Raw genomic sequence first — 23,771 nt, forward strand, 5'->3', positions numbered from 1 at the left:
GTGGGAGCAGCGGGCCGGGGGACGCGAGGGCCCTGCGGCCCTCGGGGCCGTACGCGGGTGTGCGCGGAGCCAGCCCGGACGGGCCGGGCCGGGGGAAACCCGCGCATCCCCCAGACACCTCCGAGAACGCGCCCGCACGTCCTGAGAGCGGGCATCGGGTACCAGCGAGACAAAAAGGGGTAATGCTGGAAATGTGAACTTAAAGCGATAACCCTCTTTGTTGGCAAAGGGTGTAGCACTTCGCGCGGTTTTATTGGAGATCGTGAAACTAATCATGAAGTAAAGGAGCGGGCAAAAGAAACCGCTACCTTAATCGTTCCTTCCAGGACACCGGGAGGACCTGGTGCTAGCCCTGTTAGCCCTTATAGAAGAAATTACTCGTTCGCTAAAAGCTTTTCATCTCCAAGGTAACTTTGTGGCTGTCTGCTGCTGTCCTGGAAGTACAAATGCCCGGGCCTGATCCTGCTCCCTGGGAAAATCCAACGGGCTTCCTTGGGGAAAGGGGCAAGCCCCGAAGGTCGGCCGCGTTTATTCACGAGAAACGTTTCCGCCACTACTCCAAAAGTTTTTTTGGGGGCAGGGGAGGAGGCTGGGGGCCGAGGGCGTGTGCGAGCCGCAGGGCAGAGCCAAGGGGCACAAGTTAGCGGAACACCTGGAAGTTTGGCTGCGGGGCGCCGTCCGCGCACCGGGCCCGGGGGATTCCTTTCCGCAGGACAGGAGGCAGCCGGGCCGGCGTCACTGGGCGCGGGGACACGGCCGCGGTTCGGGGCCGCCGGGGCTCGGGAGCCGCGGGACCGGAGCGGGCCGGGCCGCGCTGCGCTCCGGGCGGCGGCAAGGCGGGCACCGGAGCTGCGGCCTGGGGGGCTGCCTGCCTACGCAAAGTGGCAGATGCCGCTCCCGGCCGGCAGTCCTGTCTGCTCGCCTCCGAAATGAGGGAAAAAAAAAAAAAGAAGTTAACAGGTGTCTCCTTGGCTGTGGCGATAGAGTAAGGAGGTGGTGTCGTGTCTGCCGTGTATTAAGCGTTTTGAGAAAGCGCGGAGAAAAATCGTCCGACGTAAACCATGCTGTTTCATCCATAATATAAAGTGAAAATTTGGAAGAAGTGCATAAATGTTTCCTCTCGTAGGTTAGAGTGCGAGGCATCCAGAGTGGTCTGGATTCGTGGTAGTAAAGTACTTGAATATCTATTAAGCACTGTTTGGATTAGAGGTGTTAGTAGTTTGTCAGAGAAGTATTGCTTTTATAACTTCTTCCTGATTACAGACTGATAGAACCAAACTATTAAACGCGAAGTACTAAAAAAATTGTATGCTGCCTTGTCTACATAATTCTGTTTAACTTAAAGTCTCCAGAGGTCTCTTTCATTTGTCTAAAAGCCAATCTGACATTTCTGACCCTTGACTTCCCCACTTCACAGACTAAACTATTGTGATTGCTGCCTGTACTTCCTCGTTAAAGTGTCCGTCAGTTTCCATTGTAATTTAAATATTTCATAAGTGACAAAAATCATACAGAATCCATAAAAAGAAAGAAACTTTAATCTGTTCTTTATAACTCTCACGTTCAAGATTTTTTAAATTTTTTTTTCTTTTTCTTTTTCTTTTTTTTTTTAGTATATGAAGGATTTGGTGTTTGCTTGAGCAAAACAAGACTCCTCCTTAGTTTCAAATATTTCTTAGCTAAGAACGTCCTTAGGTATCATCAGAGCTTATTTCAGGAGTATCAGCTCCCTATTAACTCTCATTTGATAAAGCCTACAAAAGTTACCATCAAACGTTTTCAATCACAGGCATCAAAACTATGGGAAGCAACACAAAAGTTGCTGAACGACAGAGTAGGCAATGGTCAGTTATCTAAATCTGGCTCCTAAACTAATTAAGTTTGAAATATTATGCTGAAGCTTCTTAATTTTTTTTCTCTTTTACATCATAGGGATGTTTAGTTAGGACGTTTAAGATTATACAGCATTTTTTCTCGGTATTTAATTTAATGCAATAGTGGAAAGCAAGATACTCGAAGCAGTGCCCTTTTTAGAGAAATGTAAACGTTTTGTTCCGATTTCAGTAGATCTGTTGTAGTCTACTTTTTTTTTTTTTTTAAGGATTCGGCTACGAGTATAAGTTTATGTTAAAGCTAACTAACAGATTCAGACTTCAGGTTTAGAAACATAAAGAAATGTCAGGTAATTAATTAAGCTTCATGTTAGTATCAGCATATATCGATGAATTGTTAGGGCAAATGGGGAATGTCTTTAAACTTCGTGATGACTTACTGCCAACTTTCTACGCTTTGCTTCCTAAAGGCGCTCTCTGTGAATTTCCTGCATTTGCATTAGAATGCATTTAAGATGAAAAAAAAAATAGCAGTGCTGAGTATACTTAGAGTTTCGGCTATATTTCCCTGTAGTAACAGGTGACATGCTAAAACTGTTAAAACTACAATGTGGAATTGCAAGTGTGCAACCCCAAGTGAAAATTGTACTCATTCTTGGTTGAAAGAAAATTATCAATCAGCATACCATGATCAATTATCCCCCTGGCTGCCACACACTGGGATTTGCACAAGGCATTGACATTGAGAAATTCCTCTTTAGAAAGGATGAGCGGACGGGATCCCAAACTTTGCAGCAGCCAAGCTAAGATGCCGGGGTCTCACTTTTTTTTTTCTTTCTCTTTTTTTTTTTTTTCCTATTGTTGCTTTACAGCTCATCCAGGACAAAACTAGGAGATTGTGTTTACTTCTCAGTGCATTTTAAAAGATGCTGTATTTTTAAAAAGTAAAAAAAAAACAAAACATATACCCTCCCCTTCAACCAAGCTCTCCCCCCACCCCGCAACAAACAGAAATGAGAGATTAAAAAAAAAAAAAAAAAAAAACAAGGAAAACAAAGAAACACAAAAGCACAAAGAAAAAGCAAGTGAGGGAGCCTCAGGAAGAGCCGCACACCCCTCTCCCAGCCGGTGCTCACCGTTGTTGGTAGGAGGTGATGCCCTGCACGTTTTGCGGGTTGCCGTTGGCCGCGGCGCCGGCTCGCCCCATGCCCGGCGCCGCCGGCACCCCCCCGGCCGCCCCGCCGGCCGCCGCCGCCGTCACCTGCACGCTGAAATCCGGGAAGATCCTGATCATCCCCGCGGCTCAGCACCCGGCGAGTGTCGGCGAAGAGGTGCAGCAGCAGCAGCGACTCTCCCTCCGGCGGCTGCAGCAGCAGAGCCAGGCACACTGCAATCCCATTAGTGAGTGGCGGCCACTGTGAGTGAGGACGGGCGCTTTGATGTGAGCGGCTGGGCTGAGATTGAGGAGTTTGGGGGGGCTAGGGGTAAAGGGGAGAGGGGGGGAGAAATTTACCGAATTGCAAACATGCAACGCGTGAAAATTTGGGAAGAGAAGTGGAATATCAGAGCTACCAAAAAAACAAAAAAAGGTATGTCGAATACTACTGAAGCTGTAGATATAGGCGAAAAATCCAAGCTGAGGAGGGACGGGGAGGAGAGAGGGGGGCGCAATTACTTTAGCGGTGCAGTGAAAATGATGAGCAGCAAATGTTGCCTTTTTTCCCTCCTCCTTCTCGTCCCTCCACCCCCCACCCTCCACCCAAAATGCAAGTCTTAGAGGATTTCTCTGTCTCAATGAAGTAATAATAAAGGCGGCTGACCACAGTCTGGGCTAGCGCCAACTGTGCGGGGGGGCCGGGGGGGGTGGGAAGGCGGGAGGGAAGGGGAGGAATATCCCTGCTCCCAGAGTCCTGAGGAGAAGAGGAAGAGTGGAGGATTGTTGCAGCACAAGTTCTCGCTCTTGGTAACTTGCTTTTGCTCTCCTAGAGGCACCCCGCAGCCCCCCTCCGTCTCTTTTCTTTCTCTCTATGAAGGGACGGTTTTCACAAGCGAGGAAATGCGCCGCTTTTGTGCAAAGGCAGAGTTTGTTCCTTATTCTAGGGAGCTGACTCTCCTCCCCTCCTAGTGTGCAGCAATGTTATTGCGAGTCAAACTTGTAAGGTGTGTGCTGTCTGTGCACGCACTGATCCCTATTGCTGCTTCAACATATCAATTATAGGGCCGAGCGCTGCGCGGAGCCCCCGGCAGAGCCGCCCCCGGGGCGCGGCACGCACCGCACCGGCGGAGGGGCCCGGGGCCGCGACTCCCCGCCGCCTTTGTGCCTCGCTCGGGCGGGCTCGCCCTCATCCGCCTCCGCCGAGCGCTCATCCCCGGGCGCGGCGCTGCGCGGCTCCAGCAGCCCCCGGGACCGCGCCCCTGCCCGGCGGGGCCGCCGCCACCGAGCGCGCCCGGGCGCGGGGCGGCGCGGCAAGGACGCGCGGGAAGTTGGGCGCTAGCGCGGGGCGGCGCGGACCTTCCGCGGCTTTGCCCGGGCGCCTCGCTTCGGCCTTGGGGCGGGCAGCCTCGGCCGAGGGGACGCGGAGACCCGAGCCCTCCTGGCCATGGTGCTCGGGAGGTAAACCGCGGGCTGCTCCCTCCTCCCGCAGCTGCAGCGGGAGACGAGGGGCGAGGATCCCGTCCCGCAGGGAGCCCAGCAGCTGTGCCCAGTCAGAGGCAGCAGGGAACGGCAGGAAAACTCCCTCCTGCGGGAGGGTCCCACCAGATCGCCTCTCTTCTGGGGGCGCCTCTGAAACCACGGACCTGGAGCCCCAAGCTGCTGATTGCTGGAGCTGAAAAGCGCGGTGCTTGTGGAGAGCTGGACTCTTCGCGCCAGCCCAGTGAGTGGACAGCTAGAGCAGAAAGTAACACGCTGCGTTACTGCACCTTACACAAACAGCAGCCGTGCTGCTAACTCGTTTCTGAGGAAACCGAGGCTCTTACCAAGAGGAGCTGCATGGGACAGAACGCAGGTAGTAGCACTTCAGAATGTGTGTAGTGTTGGAAAGGCTATGGCAGCATCCCAAAAATGAGCAGAGATCCCAGGCTGTCCCCTCGCTCCAAAGGCATTGCAACCTTCCGTGAATCAAAGCAGTCACCTGGGCCAGTCTCCCCTTTTTCCATGCAACTGTGTGCCCTTTAGAGTCAAAGCCTGGCTCCTAATCTAAAAATATCCCCTCATCTTGACTTTTCTTCCCATTGCTGTTTCAAAGCAAATTAAGACACACCAACTTTATGTTAAAACAGAGACTGCATTCAAATCCTTTCTATTAAATAGCATCTGTGTTTGCATTCTGTTTTAATACAAAATGCTTTGGATTGCAGCTAATACCAGGAGATATGAAACTGGTTAGTCCCCACATGTTGCACATAAAAAGAATTCATAATGAGCATCTGTGGGATGTGGAATGGATCCCATGAGTTAGCTGAAGACCTCATAACGTAAGAGCTGAGAAGCCTAAGTGAATTATGACTCTCTTTCCTCGCAAGTAGGATTAATTTTCTATCCCACTTATATTCATTATCTATCCTGTTTATACTATAGGGACATCAATTGTTTGAGTGTTAAATATGAAGACTTTACAGAAACGTGTAGGTTAGATAGCTTGCAGAGAAGAGGGGGGTTGTTATTGCTAGGAAAACTGTTATTCAAACTCCATGTTTAAAGACCAATATTAGATAAAGCTGCTCACTTTTTTAAAGGACTGCAAATTCTGTGCCATTCTCCTACAACATATTTAAAATGTAAGGTTTACAAAGTACTCTCCATCTGCCTGTGGCCCTCCCAGTGATGTCAATAGGAATTTTGCATGCAGATGAAGGCCCCTATATGGCCTTTAGAGAGCAGGTCAATAAATGGCTGGAGGAATAATTAAAGACTTCTGAGCTGCTCCTTTCCTTTTTCTTACATTATAGTACAAGACTGGCATGAATATAGGCTGGGCTACCACTCTAATTGGCTATGGAATAACACTGAAAGGAATTTAAATGTGGGCAGTAGCCATTTTCCAAATGATCACTCCATTACAGTAGTTTTGTCTGTCAATGTATGGCCAGGCAGTAGAGTGGATGTAATCATGCCGAAGTGCCCATCCATTGATTGTCACTCTTTGCTCTACATTGGCAACTCTGAGCAGATTTTCACATCTCAAAGAGACAGCCTGGATGGAGAGCCTGCCTTTAGCCAAGCTTGCTTCTTCTTAGTCTTGAAAGTCACTGCTTTTCATCCATGTAGGCACAGCCAGGATCTCTCGATATTTATTAACATCTTTTATGCGTATTGATTAATATCTAAAGTGTTAATGTAACTAAAAGTTCGGACTTGATAACTTTGCTTGCACAAGTAGACCCACTAAGTCACTGGAAGTACTGACAAATAGTTTTGTATGTTAGAAGACAAGCAGGATTCAAAGGTAGGTTTGTGAATGTCTAGAATACAGAATAATTTTCTTTGCCGGAGCTCTTGAAAGACGCCAAATAAAAAACATTTTCTCATATTTGAAGAAAGCTCCATTTTGATTGTTTGTATCTTTTGTTCCCCCCCAAATTAATCACAATGGTGAAATGCAGTAGGAATTTCTGAGACTTACTTTATACACCAATGAAAATATCCATCATCAAGCATATGCTCTGTGCCATATTAAATAGTGTGGACCCAATTTGCCACATATTTCACCAGTGCTACAACATACCATGATGGATTTAACTTAATTTGCTGCAGCATGCTAGCGTAAATGAGATGAGAATAAACCCCAATATTTTTAATTTACTTTATTTCTCATTTTGGTCAAATTATTGACAGCTTCTGGTGTCCAAGTGACATAGTTTTTGTCTCAATACCATATACTATTGCAAGATATGCTGCAAGTTGCTTTAGTATTGATTAAGCAAATAAATATTTTAATAGAGTACTGCTGTTTTCTATGTGCAGTAGACCTTCCTCTCAGGCAAAAACATAGCAAAAATAAAAATTAAAACCACATGACAATATGCAATACAATAACATTTAATATTTATGCTTTTCATATACCTCTCTATCACAATTATATATTATATCTTTATTCGCATTGTCGGTATACTACTGTTCCTTTCACAGGTGAAAAAATATCTCTTCTCTGGAAATTCATTTCCATTTACTTAAAGTTAAATGGTTTGACTTTGAATTTTCATTATCTGCTGTTGGAAGGAGCCTGTGACAGGTATGAGAGAGAATGCTACAAAGCTTCATTGTATCATCTAATTTTTGCTTCACTTTAGTCAGATATCATTTAGGTAGAGAGTAAAATAGTATACATAGAACAGGATAAGATAGAACAAAACAGAACAGAAATAAAATGAAAATAGGATATATAATGAATTACAGTAGAAAAATGCCTTTATCTTGAAGTGATTTTTTTTTTTTAGTTATACTGATTCCTCACTAGTGAGAAAATTGAACTAATTTTATATAAAAGGAATATGTCATAACAGGATATGGCATTTATCTTCCTGAGATAGGGGTGACCTCATCATTCACAAGTGGTGTAGCTATGAATGAGTAATCAGCCTCCCCACCCATTAAGTGTAGATAAAGTCCACATCTTCTGTCTAAGTATTAAATATTCGATTTATTATTTTACAACTCACCATCTCTACAAGTGTTCACTGACTGAGGCTTCGGTTGCTGCTGCCAGTATGCGTTGTCAGTGGGAAGCAGAAGAAGCTCCTCAAAAGGTGCCCTGTATAATAGAGAATGAAAGATGAGAAAGAAAATGAAAATAACAGATGAGAAGAAAACAAGAGAGAAGGGACCTGCAGGAAAAAAATTATGGGCAGAACAGGGATAAGGAGATTCTTTAACTGACCTATACTTTTGTTGTCTGTAATATTCCAAGAGCTTTATAACATACAAGCAGTGAAAATATTTTTCATATTAATACCTCACATATATCAGCTACCTCATATCTCAAGTTATATTGCTCAAGCTATTCCCAGAAGAATTTATATATGTATAATGTGAGAGAAATATATAGTTAGGAAAAAATTTCTTTTTACTATTTATCAGCAGTGCACATTACGGAAGAGCCACACTTAAAAAAATACAGTTTATTTCTAGAACTATATAAGATAACATAATTTTCTCTTTCAAATGATGTCACGTGCTGCATTTTGTTTTCATTCCTTTGTAAAAGCAACGAGTGCAGTTTAAAGAAAATATTCTAAATTTAATTTTAAATCCAAAAGAATTGTCTGTTCATCTGTTTTGAAGAAAAAGCTCTAAATAGAACATGAAGTCAGGAAAAAGACCGTTACAACTTATATGAAAGTACTCAAATATTTTCCATCTTCACCATTCCTTGACATGTACTCGTGGTTGGAAGAATGGATAAGGGAAATGTCTTTCTGAAAGGTTTTGCTAGGACTGAAGGGCAAGTTTAAGGTACCCCCCCTCCCCGTATTAAAAAAAAAAAAAAAAAAGGCAGGCAGAGAGTAAGATAGAAGGAAAGTGCCTGGGGAACATAGCATCACTATCGAAATCATAAAAGATGTATAAGGACATCAGTGGAAGAACTAGAGCAACTATTAGAGGAATGCCCTGCAGGGCTGTCCCGGTGCTCAGCGATTAGCGCCCCGCGCTGCCGGCGGGCGGATGCGGGGAAGGTCCGGGGCTGATCCGGGATCTCATTCACTGGCACTGGCAGCCGGGAGCCCTGTGAGCACGGCCGGGCACGGGAGGATGCGGGGAAGGTCTGGGGCAGATCCGGGATCTCATTCATTGGCACTGGCAGCCGGGAGCCCTGTGAGCAAGGCTGGCTGCAAGGGGAAAGGCTGGCACAGTGCTCACACACCCAAAAGGTGAACCTGGGCTGTGCACAGACCTCCAATGCTGCCTCAGGAAGGAGTATCATGTCTTTCCTGCCATCAGGTTGTTTTGGTTTTTATTTTACTCTCTGTGGGAAAGCAAAGGAGCACCTCTGGCCCACCTTGTAATGACAAAGGACAGGTCACCTTCCAAGGCTGGAGCATCAGTCTTAAAGTCAGTTTCTCATGTGTTGCATACTTAGCTCCGGCCCTAAATTTTAGTGAGTGAGTTATCCCTTAGCACCAGAGGTTTTCTGCAGTGTTGATCACCCACAAATTTTCTAGCATCTCAAGGAGATTGAGAAGCAGCCAGCTCATTTTTTCAGACTTTACCTGCTTCTGCAGATCTGTGATGTGTCTCCAAGCAGTTTTAGCACCTATGTTTTCATTTCCCACCTCTTCAAGATCAGTCTTATGCCTCCAAAGCAGTCTGCTACTTCACTGACATCAAATTAGGACTATGGAGACCACAACTAAATTTTGCTGTTTTCACATCCTCAAAATCCCCATTCATGCCACACAACCTTATAAGAAGCTGTATTGGAAAAAGAAATCAAGCAGGTGTTTTTTATCTCCAGGGCTTCTAAGAAATGCTATCATATTATCTTGTGTTCTCACCACATTCAGATTTTTGGTGCTGCTCATCCATAAGTGAAATTTAAAAAAGCACAGAGCTAGTCAACACACTTTTTTTCTTTTATATATGTGTTTACATTTATTTGTAGCCTCTGCCAGCGCTCCTAAACAAAATAATTTGCAGAAACACCCATTAGTGTGTCTTGGAAAGTCAGGATCAAAAAGACAGCTGAAGGTTTTTGGCTGCACTTAGAGGAGGATTCTTACTCCTTCCCTTACTAAGTGCTCATTCTCTTCTTATTCAGAAGGAATGGAACCAATCATGCTCTCTTTCTCCTGATTATTTTCTGATTAACAAATCCAAGTTAATGATACGTACAGCAAGAAAAGCATTGATCTTTCACTCAGAGCTCTTTCAGACAAGCCCAGCACAGTCCAGCGTAGCCTTTCCTCCTTGGCGGTGGCTGTTGGTGCTCCGCTGAGTCACGCAGCCATGCACATTGAATGAAAATATTCTCGTGCCTGTGTCTTATCTCCTACTGTCCAAATTGCATCCAGTGCAGTTTAAAGCTGTGCTAGGTCCTCAAAGACATGCTTCTCCATAGCTGGCGTGATGGGGCTTTTTCTGTTTTATTAGAGCTTTATTTTTCCACTCATTGAAGGCAGTGCGTTGTGTTCCTGTGTAGCAGTCCCAGGTGGGCAGCCGCGTACATCTGTGGCTCTGCTAACAGTTTCTGAAACTTCAAGCATACATAAGAATCGGAAATAAATACTTTGATCCTTAGTCTTAGTGTTTCTCTAAAAATAGTTAAAACTTATAAGGATGTATATATGTGTCAGAAACTTGAATGTAGGCTAGCCTGTTTGAAAATGCATCATTGTGCAGGCATAGTAATCTCTAACAGAGTCCCGTTCTTATTTAGAACTATTTATTATTCTGCAGTTTCAGTTCATCCTATGAAGATGATTGTCCTAATTTTTTCATTCCTTTTTACTTTAATTCAGGCATCAAGCATACTCACAGGTGGTCTTCAAAATTTAAGCATATATCTGATTTTACTCTTTCAATTTCAAATTTCTCTTGGGTAAAAACCAACAAAAACCTTCCTAGTATTTTTATATGGTCTATCACAAACCTTAAGGAGGAAGCTTTATTCCTTTCAAAGATAGACCTCCATCCACATTACTTGCATTTCTATTGTTGCTATCCATACTATAATAACTATTGTAAATAACAACCAATGTTACATGCAGCATCTGAGAAGGGTCCTTACATTTCACACTTCAAAATTCTTTTATTGGGGACTTAATTTTGACAAAACTGGAAAACATTGGTTAGAAGACATCTTAGTCTACTGCTGGAACTTTATTTTAATTATCTTTTTCAAAGGTAGGGTAGCCCGCCAACTGGCCATAAATTGTGCCAAATTTGGAATATGATCAGTTAGTTTATTTTTTTCTTCTTTGGCTGTAAGTATTCTCACCACCTCAAAGTGTATTTTAATTATCAGAAAGTGGTCTAGACTGTAGTTTGTGTCTAAATAAAGTTGAATAGTCCATTTGTTTAAAATTACTCAGGAAGGGTACCTAACATTCTTGACTGTTCACTCCCAGTGTATCATATTATCTCATTTTTATATTAATGAGTGAACAACATAGAAAACATCATTGTGACTTTTGAGACTCAAACAAGATTAGGTATTGGCAACATATTGGATGGAGAACTTCTGGACACTCTGAAGGAAACAGATAATGTAATTTTCTCATTGTCAATACATGTTTTAGGTATTACAGAATTAAGCCACTATTCTCTTCATTACACAACTGAGGCAACATATATTTGTCTATAAAATATCTATAATTTGGGTATATATATATGTCAATTGGAAAAAAATTAAAGTTTCTCTTAGTTCAAAATTCATTAAAGAGGCTCATTATTGTACCTTTTTTGTCTTTGAACCAATATGGGGAAAAATTCATTTTACTAGTACCTCAGCAGGACAGGTTAGTAAAAATCATTACTTGTTGATGGTATGGCCTATTTCTTCTCCATACTATGACAGAAGGAAAAGCAACAGGAACTCCTCCAGCAAACTATCATTTTTTTTTGAAATGTGTTCTTCATTTTAGGAAAAAACCTCCTACAGATTTTCAAGAGTATTTTATTTAATACAGGTTTGGCCTTTTTTGTACAGAACAAGAAGAAATATTGGAGGTATTATATAGGTATATAGGTATTATAACAACAGCAACCATCTGCATGATGTCAGAGTTTATTTATAATTGCAAGATGTTATAATCACTATTTATTTCTTCCCTTAACTGACCTGAATCAATATTTTTTCCTAAAGTAATTAAACCATATGGAGATAAAAGCTGTCATACAGGTAGAAGTAAAATTTGAAAATATTGATAATATAGCAGTAATTGTAAGATTCAAATGCAATCACTAATTTAATAAAAAGTTACAATTTGTTTTGAATAATGTTACTAACAGTCCGTGCTATTTTCTGTGCTGTCAATTCAGTAACAATTTGTCTATATGCCAACTAAGCACAGTGGCTAGTTTTATCTAGAATATATTCTAATCTGTTACTCGTTCCTAGGCAGAACTTTTGATTTTAATCAGTTTTAGTCAACTGTTTTCAGTTTATAATTAAATACAGAGGGTGAAAATGTGCATAATAAAGAATATATTATATGCAAAAAAGTCTTGAAATAATAAAATTACTAAAGCTGATATATCAAACACCTGAAGAGGAAGAAAAAAAAGATTAAGATGTTTCTTGAACTCATTGTACACCTTACATTTTATGGTATGCATTAATAATACTTCAAAGTTTGCATATCCAAAGATGAGAAGAAGAATGTTTCCATTTAAATAGCAACAGTATTCTTACTTTTCAGAATATTCTTATGAAACATTGCTACTTCCACTAACACTGCTCTTTTACCTTTGCTTTTTAGGTGAAGAAGAGTCTGTGTCTGGGAATAATGCAAAATAATTTTACTTTTGAGAGACTCTAAACTCTTCAAACCATTGTTATAACAGATGATGCTTGACATTGCCAATCATTCTGTCTTCCTTTTACTTGTAAGTCCTGATATCAGTAGGAGACTGTGTACATGCATTCATATGGTGCTGTTTGGTTTGTGGATCACACATGTCTGGAGTTAATTTATTTAATGTATCGACTTTAAAATATCTGCTGTCTTCACTGTTAGTTGGAAAGATCTTTAAAACCTGAAAGAATATCCCTTAATATGGCTTTCAATGAAAACCAGCATTTGGGGGAAAAGAGAAAATAAAACTAAAGCATACTCTATGCATGCTATGTACATGGCAACTTGAATATACCTTTAAAGTACCAAACAATATTTCTTCAAGTAGGAACTTTATTTTGATATTGTTGATTATATCATAAACACATTATTCCATAATTTAAAAAATAACATCATTTTGCTAGCATACAACTAGTGATTTGTTATTAGGTCCAGTTATGATGCTGCAAGGAAATAAATTAATACTGACCTTTCGAAAGGATTCCAGGGTTGAATCCTCAGTGTCATATATAGGCACTAGAATTTGACTCTCTGTTATCTTGGGACGTTGGGCCACTGGTTTTCATGCACAAGTATTCAGAAGTCCAGTCAATGCAGAATGGAGACCAATATCTGAGATGCAGTCCTTGTTTGGAGAGTCAAACTGGGCATTTCCCGAGGCTCCATGCTGTGAGAGGAGAGCAGGGCAGGCACAGGTGGGTCAATGCCTTTTCCCACCACCAAGTACTGAGGTTAATGTGCGTTTGAATCTCTGTTTCTTAGTTCAGAATGACTGTGGATGTTCTCTCTTGGAGAAATTGCCCAACCTAAAGATGACTGTAGTTACACAGTCACTCAAGTGAATTAATGTAGGGAAACAAGGAGGACTCACTCCATCACTAATGGACACAAGCCTTATGCAGCCATGGCTGACTGATGGCTGGCTGCTCTGGTGTCCCAGCCTGGGTACCAGCTACAGTGTCTGCTCTGGGTAGCAGCAGTGGGTGCCTTCCTAACAGCTAATTATTTCTGCAGAGTGACAGTGTGATGCTGATTAAAAATATATATTAATATATATGGTATATTATACCTATAAATATATCTTGCCTGATTTATTTGGTCTGAGCTCATCTATAAATTGTCTGGCTTCTGAAGGAAAATGGCAAAATTGTCTTGCGTTTAGAGGGATAGATTTCAAGTTAAATCAGAGGTTAGAACAAAAAAATCCAAATGAATAACAAACTCACAAGAGCTCAAACAAAGCAAATTTTAATACATGAGTATCAGAAGACATGAATATCTTGAGCAGAGAACAAACCTAAGATATGAGTGGATGGGGAAAAAAAGGTTGGGTGATACTTTCCCTCTGAAAAAACAAGAATATGACGAGCATTCTAGTACAGCATAGTGGTTAGATTCTCAATAAGCCTGATTCAGTCATGAATTTGAGTAATGGAGATGCAATCTGTTTCAAGCAAGGAAGCAAAAGCAAACATACTCCCTGTCTGTCAATTATCTCCATTTTCATTTTAATTTCAAGGAAGAAATTAAAGAAATCGTACCTTTTCGTAGAAATTAAACTGAACAAAAAAAACCCAACCAACCAGCCATCAAAAAAAAAAAAATTCAAAAAACAAAAAACCAAACAAAAATGCAAAATGAAACAAAAGCAAAACAAAAAAAAAGAACTCCACAGAAAACTAAACATCATCAAAAAAAAACCCTAAAACAAAACAGCATTCTCAAAATACATAGTTATATGGCATTGAACCTTTCATATGGCTTTCATGAAATTTAAGGAGGAATGCTAATCCATTTGGTTTTAATATGTCATTCTGGGTTTTTCATATTTCCCTACAGCCTCCCAAAAAATGTTTATAGGGGGGTACTAGAAAAAACTCTGGAAGATGCTTCTTTCTTTCCTATGAGGTAATATTCAGTACTGCTTATCAGTAAGTCAACTACCATTACAAGAAACAAGTTTTCACTGAAGTATATTGATGTTTGCTTTTGTCTGCATAAGGTGTTTGAACATTCAGTCTTGAAAGTACGATAGTGGGATGAGTGGCCTGATGCTGTTAAAAGTGACTATTAAAGTGAATCAAGAGTCATTTTTAATAGTGTTTCATTGGAATCAATGGGCCAGTATTACCATAAGTGAGTCTCATTGGAGTTGTGGAGATTGTTTTATGTGAAGTCACTGAAGTCAAAGGTAACAGGCTACAGAAAGTTAACCCCACACAGCACAATTACATTCCATGTAGCCTCATCTTGTGGCAAATAAACCAGTTTATTAAGTACAAGACTGGTGTATCACTTTCACACAATATATTAAAAAAATGCACCAGGGTAGTGTTGCAGAGGATGGTGAGGTAACCAGTGCATCTAGGCTTTTAGGATAATTGCACAATGCCACTTTAACAGCACACATTACATACTACTACAGCATGCTTTCAAGAGAAAAATGTTAGGCAAGATATCCCATATCCTATACTCTTTGCACAGTGCCTCAAGCTCTTGCTTTTGCTAGATAGTAATGAGAATCAGGCTAAAGGACTCTGATGTCTCATCCAGAGAGTGGCAATTGTAAAAAAGGCACATTCACTGCCCCTCTTTCTGAAAACTAAAGAAATGAGAGCAGAGCTACCTTCACTTTAGTGAAGATATAGAGGGTTTGCAACATTTGATTAATGGAGAATAAATTTAGCTACTTATCAGGAAAAGCAATCTTCAAATTTTTTTTAAACTTAAACATAATCACAATTAACTTCCAAAACGTTCAGAGGAGCTTATGTAAAACCAGCAGATGCGCAACTAGATCCTGTTATGTTTTGTATGAGTCCAAAATGAGAGGCATCCTTTGCTTTACCCTTCCATGGATTCTGTCACTCTGCAAACACCGCTGTATAATCGTATTACAGTAGAAAACTGTGTCAATGGAAATATATACAAAAGCATGAACCAGATATGTGAAGGTAAGTATAGAGTTCAAAGTGATTACATATAATTGATGTGCAGTTTTAGGTTTTGGGGTTTTTTTCCTCCACAAATCTAAAATATTCTCTATGCTCTAGATCTATTTCTATCAATTTACTGTTTTTAGTGCAAGTACAGCAATTCCAAGTTTCACTGGATGCTTAAGTCTTTATATTCATTAATGTCTTTGCAGCTCAGAATAATTCTGTAATTGTGGAATCCCGGGAGTGAAAGTATTGCTTAATGTCTCTCTGACACTGGGACAAAGGACATAAGCCATCTTTGATGTGTATAGGGTAACAAAAGTTCAACAAAGTATTGTGCAATATAGGACTTAAAAAGTCTCAGTCAGACTGTAGATTAAGTCTCCAATCTATCCTCCCAAACTCCAGGTGGGCAGTGATGAGAATGAAGCAGGAAAAACACAAAATATTCTTTCTCTTTCAATTTTTATAGGTGATTTTGTTCATTCTGCCTTAGCTACTGGAAGCAAATCAGAGATCTCAGTACTGAAGACATTTCTGTAACTTGAAAGTCACACCAGCACAGAGCATGCTTTTCAGGTCCACTTGGAAGTGTTGGCTCCTGACCAGCTACACTGGTACAATACTCTGCTACACTGCTCACACTGACGCCAGCTCCCTTTTACTGCCAGCTTTCCACAAAGGTTGTGAAGAATTTTTTTCTGTTCGTGCTTGGCCTTGTGGTGTAGATTCATAGAAACAGGTAGTTGCAAGAAAATATCCTGTTTTTTACCTTTTTATCTTAAACATTCCTTTCGATTATTTTCATAATAAAATTGATCATTTAAAACCTTTTCTGTCGTAAAATAGAAAAAAACCCCACCCTAACCTATATTGTATATCTGGAGATATTCTTTAAAACCTCTTTTCATGGAGTTACTGAAATATGTGGTTATCAAAAATTATTTTGGAAAAGCATCACAGTCAGTCTTGGGCAGGTCACTGAAAACTGGCTTACTGGTTCTGGCCAAGGCAAGTCCTGTGTGTTAGCAGCTGTGCTCACTTCTTTCTTGGAGAACATAAAGAGAGGACAAGTCACAGTCCCAATACTTTCTGAAGGATTAATGTTACTGAAAAAAATAATGAAAAATATGTTTTGACAGTTTAGTACCTTTTGAAAAAATAATTGAAGTTAGAAAGTTAGATGCCAGGATTAGTCAAATCAATGTGACATGAAATGGCAGAGACTATAAACCCTAAAAAGAAAAATCTTTTATGGTAACTTTATCACAGTGTTCATCGTAGAAGGGCATATATATAATTATGTATGCATGGTAGAACCCCTGTAAAGTAATAACTTTTAATGAATAGCCCTGTTAAAATAATACATTTCTGGGCACCAAACCAAATATATACAGGAATACAGTGCAAACCTTCTGAATGATAAAGCAGGAAACTAAAAAAAAAAAGAAAATAAAGAAAACTAACAAAAAAGAACATTTAGTAGGAAATTGGACTGATACGCCTGCTTATATTAAAAGCTGTACATGTTTTCACGAAATCAAAATAAATTTGATAAAAGAGACTTTTGAAATTACTATATGCTGTACAAATATTGTTTAATAAAAATAAAAGATTTTTGCCTCAGAAGGTTGATTCTAATTTCATTTCTTTTGCTGATTTCAAAAGAATTATACCAAGAATGCATCTGTTCCTTTTAGAGTATTTGTTTCATGGTAGTTGTATGTTTTGTTTTATTAGGACAGCACTGCACGCTGTTTGATAGGAAACCAGTCTCTGATCAGCAAACCTTATTCTATTTAAAAGCTTTACCTCATGGAGTGCTTAGATCCATGTTCTTAAATAGTTTTACATACCCAACTCTTTTCTAAAATAAAAAAGTGATACTACCTAAGTTTTATATCTTCAGTGCTACTTGATTTTCTGAACCTCAGTGAGTGCCAAGGTCATCAAGTCTCAGTAGGCAGCCAGCATATGGATGCTTCAGACATATGCTGTCATTCTCACATGACATTCAGCCTTTTCCCCTCAATTTGGGAGCCAAAGCTGCTGACTGTATATAGCCTGAGAATGATGGGAACAGGGCACATGGATGTTTGTTTAGTTTTGGATAAGAAATTGACTCATGGGGAGGATCTGGACTTGGAAGGACCATGTCAAACATTGCTTTACTTCCCTGAGCAGCAGGCTACCAACGTACGTGATCCTCAGGAATGTGATTAGCTTATTAAGACTTTCATTATATTGTATCTTCCAGATCCCCAGTTCTGAGATCAGATCAATTTATTGCTGAAATTCATTCTCATTTCAAAAGGGAAGGAGACAATGCCTCTAGGAGAGAAGGAAGTGACCCACCTAGTGAGCAACCTTCTTCTAAATGACAAAAAATCTTAAAACAGAAAATTTCTCAAAAACACTGGAAAATTAAAATTGTAGAATGAATAGCAAGGTGTAAGAAAGAAAGAGTAGTGTCAACTACTACAGAATATGAAAACATATTAATTAATTTATGAATTAATTATTAATTAATATGAATTAATTTTCTAAATTGTATTTTGGAGTTTAAGTATTTCTTGACTTGATAAGACTGTAGTACTGGTTTCAGTGTCATTTTTGTGCTTCATGAATTTATTTCACTTTTGACACACTCTTATTTCAAAAAACATGTATTACTGAGAGATTGTTGAAAAGATTCCTGGAAAATTCTAACAGATGATACAAGAAGAGTTAGAGCTAGTATTAAGAGATAATGATGTTCCATATCAAGTAAATTAGTTTATTTTGCATCTCTTTATGCTTTAATCCAAAACCAGGACTACCTCTGTCTCCCTATGACAACTGTGAGACAACCTTCTGCCATGGTGACTTGTTCTGAAGTTGCTTGAATTAGGAGGCAGCGCTTGGCATCTATACTTCTATGGATGAAATACAGCAGATTAAGTGATTCTGAGCTGCCAACCTCAGCCTCTATCCTTCTCTCTGTTTTAGAGCTCTTGTGATTCATTGCCATTCTCCTGAAGTCACAGAGAAAGGACAGACGGTTTTAATTACCATCACAAAAAAAATCCCCAAAAAACTATCAGGCATATGGAGATAACAGCCCAGAATTTTTACGAGACCTTGGAGAAGTTAGCTTGCCAGAATTTGAAACCCTAGAAGTTGACTTATTTTAGCTTAGGAGAAAACTTCCTGAGCCACTGATTTTTTTTTCTTCAGAAGAATCTGATAATAAAATTACTAATATATGACCTTTGCTTAGAAATGGATGAGAGAGAAGATGTACAAATAACAATTCTTGAAAAATTGTACATATTTATAAGAAGTAATTACAGTTTGTTTTCAACTGCATTTTAAAGCCCATCTTCATGAGACTTGCTTGAAGTTGTACTGTTTTAGATTGAAGTCACCAAAATGTTATTGTACCAGAAAGGATTGGGTCCTTGATAACAACTTTGTAATGGCTATAAAGGACTTCCACAGTCATATATGACTTAAATGCTGGAAGATTTTTTAAAAGCTTAATATTAGGCATAAGGTGGGTCAGGGAGGGGACAGATGTTTCCTCATGTCCTGTTGAGTGATTGAGAATTTTTAAAAAACTATATTTGTTGAAAATCTTTTTTTTTTTCCTAATGGAAATGTTAAAAATCAAAACATCTCTATTCCCAAGAGAAGCAGGATAGGATTATTCATATTCTGCTGCTGAATATCTTGGTTTTTGAAGTCCACTGGAACCAGCACCTGATGGCAAGGTTTCATAAATACAATTAGTGTGAAGCAATTTACAGAAGTCTCCCAGGCCACATCCTGTCCTTGCCTGTTGGCTTTTATGAATGGATGCTGGAGCTTGTTGGGTGTTTACTGGGGGGGGCTCCATTTGGCCTCAGGGAGAGCTGGCTTAGCTTCTGACACAACTGATTTCCCACCTACATCTTGCATGAACTATTCTTTTAAGGACCAGAGTGAGGTTTTTTTTTCTGTGCAGAGTGAAGTTACCTAGCAGCAGTGAGTTATGAACAATCATTGACCATTTGCAGTAATAACCAGTTTATTAAGGAAGCTATTTACAAAGGTACTGCAATTACAGCTAACTTCTAAATAAATATACACAGACTGATTTCTTAGTGCCTCCAAACCCTTTTCTCTTCCAAACTGTATCTCTTTTACAGACTTACAGAATAAATCCTGAGCAAACATAACAGTATGTGGCTTTTACCTAAGCCCATTTTACCTCAATCTAAAGAACTTCAAGAAGAAAAAAGACTGAAAATAGCTACAGTAATACTGCTTCTTGGATAAAATTCTAGGAAACTCATATTTAAGAATTCTGTAAAATTCCAATGTTACAATTCAGGGCCAAAGTCTTTCATTTACAATAACTGGTATGTTAGAATACTGGCTCAGCAAGTGCTTTTTGGAAGCAGGGAGGGCTGGCCATCTTCTCCCACACAGCTGAAGCAGCACCGTGAAGATGCAGAGGCAAATTTCAGGTGGAGCACAGGATTGCACGGCCCTTTTAACACCCAGGCAGGGCTTGGGGAATCAGCTGGGTTTACAATTTGATTTTGCCTCCTACATGGAAAGTTGCCATCCTCTTCATAAAGCCTGAGATGGACTGTGTTCAGCTTATAAAACTCTCTCTGTAACTTTGTAAATTCATAACCTGTCATCACATTTTCCCCCATACATGGAATCATTTAAGTATTTTCCCACAACTTAAATCAATCCTTACTAAATGCTCAAAATTTCACCAGTGAGCACCAGCAGTGTTGACTGAAATCAAACCATAGCAAATAGTGCTCAGCGCTGACAAATTAAACTTACCCACCCAAGACAAAAGTGGCATTACTTTGAAACCCACATTAGTTCACTGTTCTTGCCTAAAGGCATGGAAGTGGGAGTTAAGGACCTCTCAGTGCAATTTTTTACATCCATCATGCATAGATGCCTCTAAACAAGCAGGAGTATAGTGTCTTCTGAGGACAAGAGACCAGCAACCAAACTGCTATTGAATTAGTTGAACTGTGAGTACAATGAAGCCTAGAGCTGTAGCCATTTGGCAAAGAGCCTTGTGATCTGTTGTGCTGTGCCATGGGTTTCCTGAGGAGATTTGGCTTCATCATGAATGCTGGTGGCCATTGCCATCACTGTGTGATTGAGGTGCGGAGAGAGTAACAATATGGGAGTGGCATTGGGAAATTCAGATTTTTTTTCTCCCTTTTTTCAACTTATTTTTCCACTTCCATGTGTTTTTATTCTGATTTTGAGGACAGAAATAATCACACACTTACCCTGTAATAATGTAGTAATCTGTCATATAAATACCCTGCCATTATATGGTAATTATGGTTTCATTAAATGATCAACAGCTACCATGTTAGCCAAGAATAATTACACATTTGTGTCCTGTATCTTAAAGTGTTCTCAGTTCCCTTTTTTTTTTATTGAAAAGGGGGAAAAAAAATGTTCCCTCGTGAGTAAGATCACAATTTGGCCCAATGTATGCATTTATTCAGTATGACTTGGATTGCCACAATCTCCTATTTTGACTTTATTCCACAGCATACCAAGGCCTCATTTAAGGGAACTTCACCATGGCTATTATGGCTGCACATTTTCAAAGTTTCCTGAATAAGAGGCCATTCCACATTACTGCTTTTTTTCCTTTACACTTCCAGTGCCAGTTTATTACTTCCCAGAAATTTCACAACACTGTAGTGTCTGCATTACAGCTCTCTGACTGGACCACCTACTTTAACATTTGACATTGACTCAAACAACCTGAGACCTTGAAGGTTTCAGTGATTGTCCTGAGCTCTAAGTATCTTCTTGGAATTAGTAGAGACATTCTCCATTTGCAATTTTTTTTCTCTAAGTTGAAATTTGAGATATTGGACAAAATAACCATATGTAACATTCATTGAAGCAGCCTTAAATTACACTAAATAGACCAGTGAATGTAGATCTGTTAAATTTTACTATGTGGACATGGTAAAAAAAGATTGCCATTTCAGCTGTACATCTTCCCACTGTTGACCTTTTAGCACAGATGCATGCTTATTCATTACATACAGCTTTTGACCATTCATTGAAACTGGTTGTCAATAGCAAAAAAATGCTGGATAAAAACATGATGAGTGAATTTAGGTACAGTTTGGGTGCCTTATCGTGGCATTTTTAGGTCCCTGAGTCATCCTGGGGTACCTAAGCCAGGGACACAGGGATGGCAGATCCTGAAGGAAACCTGTGGGCTCCAGGAGAGGTAACTACAGCCCAGGCAGGATATCCTTGGGTGGCACTAGTGACAGCAGCCCATCTGTGTTTGGGCACTGAGTTGTGCCCTAAATTTCTCATGCTGGTCAACTCATCTTCCTCCTGGACAGGCTAGTGGTGTGATGAAGCTGGTACCGTAGCTGTATTTCAATTTACAATATCAATAGTTTGTTTCCAAAGACATATTTGTAAATACTGGATGGGGAAGAGGGGAGGACAGAAAGTGGAGAAGAGGAGGAAAAGGAAGTGCAATTCTGCAGCTTCTTCTGTAAGCCATAAGATGCATAGCTTTGGTCCACTAATTTCTGTATTTCTCTTCTGCCACCAACTATTTCTGTTCTGCCAAGAGCATGCTTCTGCAGGCATTTTACAGGTTTTGGATACACTCTTCCTCATCAACTTTCCCTTTTTCTGCTCTTTCTGAAGAGCCTCTGTTGGAGTTGTTTTGACCTATTCGTCAGCATTTTTCCTTTCCTTTTCCTGTGTAATTGAAATTGTCAGTTCCAGAATTTCAGGGAACCTTCTATTTACAAGATTCATAGGCTCTGATTCATCATACTAACTTGAGCCACGTAACTTGACACATTCATTAAAATTACACATAAGCTGAAATAATTGAACATGTGCTTCACAGAACATTTTCCAAAGCATTTCACCTCACTAAAATATAAAAAGGGCAGGGTTATTGCAACACATACTCAGCACTATTTCCTTGTGTTTGGAGTGGCTCTAGAAGAACCTATTTTCCTTTTAGATAAACACATATGAAGTTTACATTGAATTAAACGCAACCAAAATTTCAAACTTAATACACAGCCAGTGGTTGAAGGCTGTCATCTTGAAATGTGGACTTTCATCCAGGTGAAAACTATTTCTTTCCACCATATCCTTATGTTAAAAATTTCTTTATATTTTTTGGAGAGACAGTAAGTCTTCCTTTCTGTGATAGAAATAATTTATCCCAAATTAGTAAGACATATCAAACTTTTTAAAGTTCAAGACAGAATCTGGATGGGATGAGTACTGAAGTCTAATCATAACATGCTTTATTCAGTGACAGTGCTTGTCCTGTGAGTACATGCCCCAAATCACCACACTAATCTGTTCTAGAGCATAGCACAGACTGCTGTGTACCTTTCTTTATTGATTTGTATTTGTGCCACGCCACCATTTCAAGTGAGATACAATAAATCAGTAAGAAACAGGCAACCTAACATGATCTTCAAGGCTGTATGAGTCCAACAATCAACAAGTGCCTGTGAGGTTGTTGCTTCTTGAAAATAAATGAGTAGAAACGCAAAGAAAAAGGTGTACAACACACAAGAATGGCGAGTATGCAGATGTAATCCTTAATTTTTGTAAATCATCACAGGTGCCATAGTTTATGAGACACAGTGAAGTCCTGTGCATATTGCTGAATAAATAAAGAGGATCTGAAAATCCAAATAATTTCTAGACACCAAAGAGATGTTTGTCTACTGCTCTTATATTCTACTCAATCATAAACATTATTTTTAGATACTTTCAGAGAATTTAAAAAGTGTTTTCCAGCTAGAATCTATTCCAAGTCTCTGTTGCGACTGTACAAGTATAAAGAAAAGAAAAACTTTGGCAACAGAGACAAAAATGCAATCAGGAAATTCAAAGCAAGATTTGTACTCCCCCTCCCCACTTAGCACTCAAGAGAGAAAACCTGACTGTTGAGAGGGGAAAAGCAGCTCTATCATGTTTTATTTATATATTTATTTATTTTTAAAAACCTTTACTAAGAAAGGGAATAATTTAATACCAGGAAGCATACAAAAGAAAGATGACCACTGATACCATATGCAAGTAGAGCATACTCAGGTAACTTGACCTATATTTTTAAATATATATATTTTTTCTGCCATTGACTGCCAGTACAAAGGCTCTGGTCTTGCAACTGGAGATTTCTCATTGAAGCTCCAGGCCTGTGTGGAACTCTCCTGGCACCAGGATCTGCAGACGTGCTCTGGAGTGGGAGACAAAGTTCCTGAGCAATAATATCTCTATGGATGGGTAATTGAACTTTCTGGATGCACTGATAGATTGACTAATACATTGAGTGTTTAAAAACAGCTGAATATAGCAGCTGTACAAAATTTGAATCTTTTATCTTTATGTATCACCCTTTTTTCTTTCTTATTTTTCATTTATGGCTTGCACATTTTAAAAGTGAGCAAGTATTCAG

At 39.8% G+C, this 23,771-nt stretch overlaps 2 protein-coding genes across 5 annotated transcripts in view; one reads left to right on the forward strand and one right to left on the reverse strand.

The window, feature by feature from the left end:
• NPAS3 (neuronal PAS domain protein 3) overlaps positions 1-3,896 on the reverse strand; it is a 597,300-nt gene extending 593,404 nt beyond the window's left edge. The window contains exons 1-2 of one of the 4 annotated variants that reach the window (XM_074542694.1): positions 3,346-3,896; positions 2,969-3,247 (exon numbers count right to left, since the gene is read on the reverse strand). In XM_074542694.1, coding sequence (XP_074398795.1) covers positions 2,969-3,126 — 158 coding nt within the window. In that variant the 5' untranslated portion in view covers positions 3,127-3,247; positions 3,346-3,896. Of the gene's footprint in view, positions 1-2,968 lie in introns of all 4 variants that reach the window. The other 3 variants (XM_074542697.1, XM_074542696.1, XM_074542699.1) reach the window with 3 other exon arrangements.
• LOC141729245 (uncharacterized) lies at positions 3,424-13,951 on the forward strand. Its single transcript, XM_074542146.1, has 3 exons — positions 3,424-3,519; positions 4,051-4,840; positions 12,252-13,951. The coding sequence occupies exons 1-2, from the start codon at positions 3,424-3,426 to the stop codon at positions 4,780-4,782; spliced, it is 828 nt and encodes a 275-aa protein (XP_074398247.1). The 3' UTR covers positions 4,783-4,840; positions 12,252-13,951.
• The last annotated feature ends 9,820 nt before the right edge of the window (positions 13,952-23,771 follow it).

The sequence above is a fragment of the Zonotrichia albicollis genome, chromosome 6 (assembly GCF_047830755.1).
Source record: "Zonotrichia albicollis isolate bZonAlb1 chromosome 6, bZonAlb1.hap1, whole genome shotgun sequence".
Taxonomy (NCBI): domain Eukaryota; kingdom Metazoa; phylum Chordata; class Aves; order Passeriformes; family Passerellidae; genus Zonotrichia; species Zonotrichia albicollis.